Source organism: Salminus brasiliensis, chromosome 6 (genome assembly GCF_030463535.1).
Source record: "Salminus brasiliensis chromosome 6, fSalBra1.hap2, whole genome shotgun sequence".
NCBI classification, from domain to species: domain Eukaryota; kingdom Metazoa; phylum Chordata; class Actinopteri; order Characiformes; family Bryconidae; genus Salminus; species Salminus brasiliensis.
The window spans coordinates 37684603-37690617 of NC_132883.1; the positions used below are offsets into that span (position 1 = coordinate 37684603).

General features: G+C 42.2%; 2 protein-coding genes across 2 annotated transcripts; both read right to left on the bottom strand.

The window, feature by feature from the left end:
* Nucleotides 1–1267: 1267 nt before the first annotated feature.
* Nucleotides 1268–3430, bottom strand: nppa (natriuretic peptide A). The gene is made up of 2 exons (XM_072681050.1): nucleotides 3298–3430; nucleotides 1268–2323 (listed from the first exon to the last, which is right to left on the bottom strand). The coding sequence occupies exons 1-2, from the start codon at nucleotides 3409–3411 to the stop codon at nucleotides 2018–2020; spliced, it is 420 nt and encodes a 139-aa protein (XP_072537151.1). The 5' UTR covers nucleotides 3412–3430; the 3' UTR covers nucleotides 1268–2017.
* Nucleotides 3431–5377: 1947 nt separating this feature from the next.
* On the bottom strand, nucleotides 5378–6015 carry nppb (natriuretic peptide B). The gene is made up of 3 exons (XM_072681051.1): nucleotides 5899–6015; nucleotides 5537–5811; nucleotides 5378–5402 (listed from the first exon to the last, which is right to left on the bottom strand). The coding sequence occupies exons 1-3, from the start codon at nucleotides 6013–6015 to the stop codon at nucleotides 5378–5380; spliced, it is 417 nt and encodes a 138-aa protein (XP_072537152.1).

Consider the following 6015-nt stretch of genomic DNA (forward strand, 5'->3'; position numbering starts at 1 on the left):
GGCTGTGTAATTTGAGGAGCTGGAAAAGTTATCGAAGATGAGCCTTTGACAGTCTGTTAGAATTTGATGAGCCGGCTGTGCTGGATGTGGAGAACGAGAGGACCTCGGCGGCTGTCTAATCAGAGGCGTCTGGTGTGGCCTAGTTCAGAAACCCAAGCATTATTCATGTAATCATGAGTGGCCCTGCTGGGGTTAGATAATAGGATTAAAGGGAATGCTGCTCTGGCTTTTCAGTAAAGGTTAGTGCAGGTGTCGACAAGCTCAATGCTAATAGCCTCCTGCTGCGGCTGCCCAGGTCCTTGTCGCGTTGTAGCTCTGTGGCCACTAATAACCCCCGGTCCATTAGGCATGATTTTAGCTGCTCGCCAGAATGCAGCAATGCAAAAGGAATTTCTGCCTATACGTCTTTCCAGTGCACTCTAACAAGTTTCTGCTACGGATGATGTGTTCTTATGCGATAATGTGTTCTAATCTGATAAACTGTTGCTTTTTTGACTCCAGTGAATCTCCTACACTCTTAAAAAAATAGAGATGCCTCAAATGGTTCTTTGAGCGAATTTCTGGTTCTATAAAGAACCCTGGACCTCATTCGCCAACCATTCTTAAGAAGACGTTTTTCTTAAAGGCCACATATGGAGTTTTCATGAAGGGTCGGACATTCACCAATGTTTTATTTCAGATTGGTCGCTGTAGGAGCATAGTTGTGAATAATTATGCGGTTTAAAAACACATCATGAATCACATGTAGACTTTTTGTTAGGACTTTTCTCAAGAACAAATTGACGAAAAGTCTTAAAGATTAGTTAGTGAATGAGGCCCTATGTTTAGAAATAGAGAGGAACATTTAAACTGGTAAAAAAACCTTCAAATGAAACCAAAAGTGGTTATTTTATGGCATTGCTTAAAGAGCCATTTCTAAAAGTGTATGTTAACCTAGTTTCTTGACTGTGGTGTGGTCATGTAACCAATGATCTACAGTTGTGATGCTGTGTTTTATAGACTGTTATACCTATGTTGCACTTCTTTCCTCAAAACAAAAAGCTGAGTCACTTAAAGGAGCATCTCATATCAGCTCAGAGGTGACACTCTAGCCGTTGTGGGTAACACCACTACCCTCTATGTGCCAGACTTCTTTGTTGGTAGTTATTTTATGGCATTTCTCAAAGAGCCATTTCTAAAAGTGTATGTTAACCTAGTTTCTTGACTGTGGTGTGGTCATGACGCATGAAGCAACATCTCTGCAAAGTTGTTTGTCCCAAGGGTTTATTCATACCAAGACAGCCTAAAGTCAATGTGGTCTCATCCAGCACTGTAAAAAAATTTTAATATTTGTCCTGAACATGCACTTTGTCATATGCTAACAAGCAGATTAAGCAGCAAGTGTGAGTTGTTTTAATAAAGTCAGATAAATTCTTTAATTAAAATGAAGAAAAATCAATCAAAAAAAAAACTGATGCTCTTTATCAATCCATACATCTCAAAAACACTTCAAATCGAACACAATCAACCTCTGCCTCTACATACAGTTTGAGCATGAAGTGCATTACAAAGTATTTCCACAGAGAACAAAATACCCTCCTAATCAGCAAGACATCAAATCACTGGGTTGAGCTTTTAACATAAGAACAATGTGAATAAAATAGACGCAATGATGATATGATTCTTCTCGATACAAAGAAAAACAATTAGGCCCCCATTAGCGCTCACACAGCTTCCACAGGTTAATAAATGGAGGTGCATCAGCAGACGCATTTATGTGCTTAAAAGCAAATAGATGGAACAAGGCAGGATTTTACAACAAAAGCTTGATTAAAATGTAAAATTGAATCATAAATGAACTGCGTTCGCACTTCCACAACTTAAACTTACAGAACAGAGCAAATCCTTGACAGGTTCAACATCTCTCGGCATGGGCCATGCTGGATTATGTGTGCGCATGTTGCCCTTTGTGAACTACAAACACCAACATATTAGATCCAGTCTCTTTGCGGAGCTGGACGAGAGCCCTCACCGAAGTTTAACCTCTCATGGAGTTGCACCCGAGGCTGCTGGAGGAGCCAATGCGGTCCAGCCTTCCCCCAAAGCAGCCGGAGAACCCCTTGCTCCTCGTGGACAGGAGGAGATCAATGAGGTGTTTCTTCTGCGCCTCAAGGTCTTCTTCTGGACTGGGCTCCTCACCTGGAGGGGCCTGTTCCTCCCTGTTTTTCTCCCAGCCTGGAGAAGCTTGGCTTTGACTTGGCACCATGTTCCTGTCCTCGTAATCCACGACTCCTTCGGATTCCTCCACCGGGGCCAGCAATTCCTCAAACTGCTGCAGCAAACTCTGAGGAACAGAATGGACAAGATTCAGCACTAGGCTAAGTCGGTGGTTCTTGGGCTGTTTTCACTTTTCAGCTTTACTGCTCTAACCCACCTAATTAACCAATCCCTCCTGAGTTGGAGCAGGGGATGCTCCAGGGGATGCTCCAGGGGATGGTTGGTGTGGCGCAACAGATAACACCACTACCTGCCAGTGAGTTAACACACCATGTGGGAGACGGGGGTTTGATTCCCAGTCTGGGTGGCTGCGCTACACCAATAAGAGTCCTTGGGCAAGACTCCTAACACTACATTGGCCCACCTCTGTAATACGAGTAACCTTGTAAGTCGCTCTGGATAAGAGCGTCTGCTAAATACCATAAATGTAAATGTAATGCTGGGCTAAGTGGTTTAGCCAAAAGTGGGTCCAAATGTTTCCTTGTTCTGAATATCATCATGGGGAGTTTAAGAAATTGAATAGCAGCTGATGTTTTTTGAGCAATGGCTTTTAACTGTTGTTGTCATGTTGGCATAGAAGATATTATTTATTTGCTTATGATATGAGAACACGCTTCATTACTGTCATAATTTGCATCAGTTTCAAAGGCCCTAGAATGGAGCCCTGTGGGACTCCACAAAATCTGTTAAGGTAAATGGCTGTACAGTAGTTTTGCTTTAGGGTTAATAGCTGAAATAATAAATTTAGGGTTAAGGGGTTAATGGACGACATTGCTGCCTATGAAATTTCCCCAATGTAATGATATAGTGAGGTTCAATAGAAGATAGAACTCAGTGCTACCTTAAAGTGAGTCCAGTTAGGTAAGTCCACTTAAGGAACCTCCTAGAGTCATAAATACCTAGTTTATACCTACTTAATACCTTTACAGCATGGAAACATTCCTAGCTTGACTTAACTTTGGCTTTTTGATTCAACACACACAGAATCTAAACCTGCTAAACAAAATGCTCATTACTGCAAAATAAAAGTTGTAGACGTACCTTAAGCTTGCTGATGCTGTTAGCCGAGTTATGTCTATACAAAACATGAGCTTGGACGGCCACCTCGTGACAGAGCAGGACCAGTAGTCCTGGTAGAATAAGTCCTTTAACCATCCCTGGCTTCCTTTGGCTCTTGACTCTTGCGCTCTGGCCAGGCTGTGTGCTGGGCTTCTTCTTTTATAGGGACACTCGACTGCCCAGGGCTCATCCTTTCACAACCGTGTGAAGTGCATTCCAACACCTCAGCTTTGATAAGGCTTCAGGGTAGATTTCCTTTTAAGTGGCTGTTTGGTGCTACGTGATGTGCCTTTGTTGCGAAAACCCGTGGCAGGCAACAAGTCGGATGCAAACAGTAGGTGACCTCAGGAGCCGTTTTGAGGGCAGGACGAAGACGTGGCGTGCACCGATAGGCACGCGTCCACTACACATACCCTGCGTTGTTCCAGCATCACCTCACAACTGATATCTCCAACCTACACCTAAATATACCATTTGTATGGTGAAACCACGGGTGTTCCATATTTAGACCATGAGCTGGAAACCTGAGGAAACCAAGATGTGAAAGATGTGAATATAATGAGCTGCTGTGACCTTTGGACTGACCCAATTATGAAATGTGTCATAAGTGATTTAATTCTAAGGTATAATACTTTTTATAATGAATATTGTCAGGCAGCTTTGAGCTGTACTGGGGTCTAGTTAAGGTCCTGGTTCCTCAGGGGAACACTGTTGCAAAAATGGCATGAAGGGGTGTAGAATTGATGGGTCATGTAGTGGCACTGGCCTGTCACCAATTATCGTTTCGAGTTTAAGATGCGAAGATCCCAGTAGAACAGATGACTTTAAAGGAATGTTTAATCTGGAAAAACTCCACTAATCACTAATAATGACTAATATAATGAATGTGAATCAGGCCATGCCAGCCGGTCCTCATTAACTGCATAGCCATTACGAGCCATGTTTTAGACGAATCTACCTAATCTTATAATGATCAGTGGTTACAATGAGAATGACTATAGAGTGTCCATTGCTAAACTCTGGGTGGGATAACCATATGGGAACCATGTGTTGTGGGAAGAAGCAGCCATTAGATGACATGATGTGTCAAAAGGATCAGGCCATTGTACCTTAAAGTCAGTGTTATTTGTATCCTTAATCTTTTTTTTCCAAAGCAATGTCAGTTAGACTGGCATCCATAATGAAAAACAATGAAGTTCCAGAGATTAAGATTGTTCTTGTGTGTTTATCTGGAGGAGTGAAAGTCTTGTATACATAATTGAAGTGTCTGGTGCAATAGGCCTTTGTCAGTCTCCATTAAAATTTTACTTAATACTGTTTACCAAATATCCTCCTTTCTATTTGGAATCCAGGTCCAGAAAGTTTTTTGGGTGCCTTCTGACTGACAGGCCAATTTGTAAAGACAGCTTTATTGATGAGCACGGAGATGCTATTCCCCTAAAATTATGATCTCTGTTGGTAGACAGGCAGGGAGTCCTATGTTTCACTGATTGGGTTCCAACTGCCATGCAGAAAGGCATGTACCATTTTTATTAAAAGGTTTTAGCTTCTTTGAGCATTATGGCTTTGTTCGCTCTCCATGGTGCTGAACTAAAATTGCAATGTTTTTCAGACTGAAATGGTTGTGGCCTGGCATTTCCATATTCCCTTTCCCATTATGGGAAATATAGACAGAAGGCATTTGTTGTTGTCACATAGGGGGACACAAGGGAGTTTACCGAGCTTAGGATCTAATAGCAGGCATTGCCTGGACTTTGTACAACCCTTTAATAGGCCTAGGCCTAATGACCATGGAAATGCTTGTTGTAGATGTACTTAAGCTGTTTCTTTTGGAGTACCCCAGATGCAAGTTAAATGACATGAAAAGTGCTTCAAAAACATTTATTGAACTTAACAACATTTCAACATTAGATATACAATGGTATTGAACCAACATTAAATAAGGACGTACATAAATACAAGTTTACATGTAGGCCGTTCAATAAATACTCAAATAAATATAAATTCATATTTAAAAATTCATTTGGCATTCAAAGCAGGATCATCAGAGATGTTAAGACTCTTAAGACTTCATTTCCTTTTTGGACCTGGAAAAAAAAGGAATAGTAATTGGTGTTAAAGTGTTTAAGAATGCACTTGAGCTCATTTATGGTCAATTAAAAGGTAATGAAGACATCCACATAAATCCCTGTCTAAAGCCAATGCAGCGGTAGAGTGAAACTCACTGTTGCGTCCGACCGTATTGCATCCCAGAGTGGACATGGATCCAATCCTGTCCAACCTACGGCCAAAACATGTGGAATATCTCTTGGAGCCAGAGTCGAATTTCACGTTCTTCAGGTCTCGGGCAGAGAGATAATCTCTCGCATCCACCTGAGGCTGGGAATTGCCTTCTTCTGCTGAAACTACTTCATCCTCCACCTTTGTCACTTCTGGCGATCCTGGCTGATCTTGCACTGGAGCTGAAATGGCCTCTTCAAGACGCTCAAGCAGAAGCTGCAAAGAGCCAAAGGCAGGAGTTAGGGCCTACCTCTTAGATACCTCCCCTTGATAATTTGCTGGAAGGAGGTGGATCATACTCACCTTTACGACATCCATTTCTTCGTTAGTGAAGGCCCCGCTTTGCAGTGGGAGGGCGCTCAGGAGTTGAACGCTCAAGAGCAAGAGAAAGCAAGCGGAAGAAACATGGGAGGGGCGCAT

Bases quoted from the DNA above. Each gene is read 5' to 3' on its own strand.
- nppb (XM_072681051.1), bottom strand. From the start codon at position 6,015: ATGCGCCCCTCCCATGTTTCTTCCGCTTGCTTTCTCTTGCTCTTGAGC. The intron at 5,812-5,898 runs GTGAGTATGATC...GGCTCTTTGCAG, and splicing joins AAGAAATGGATGTCGTAAAG to CTTCTGCTTGAGCGTCTTGA. The intron at 5,403-5,536 runs GTTTCACTCTAC...TTTTTTTTCCAG, and splicing joins ACGGTCGGACGCAACAGTGA to GTCCAAAAAGGAAATGAAGT.
- nppa (XM_072681050.1), bottom strand. From the start codon at position 3,411: ATGGTTAAAGGACTTATTCTACCAGGACTACTGGTCCTGCTCTGTCAC. The intron at 2,324-3,297 runs GTACGTCTACAA...TCTGTTCCTCAG, and splicing joins ACAGCATCAGCAAGCTTAAG to AGTTTGCTGCAGCAGTTTGA.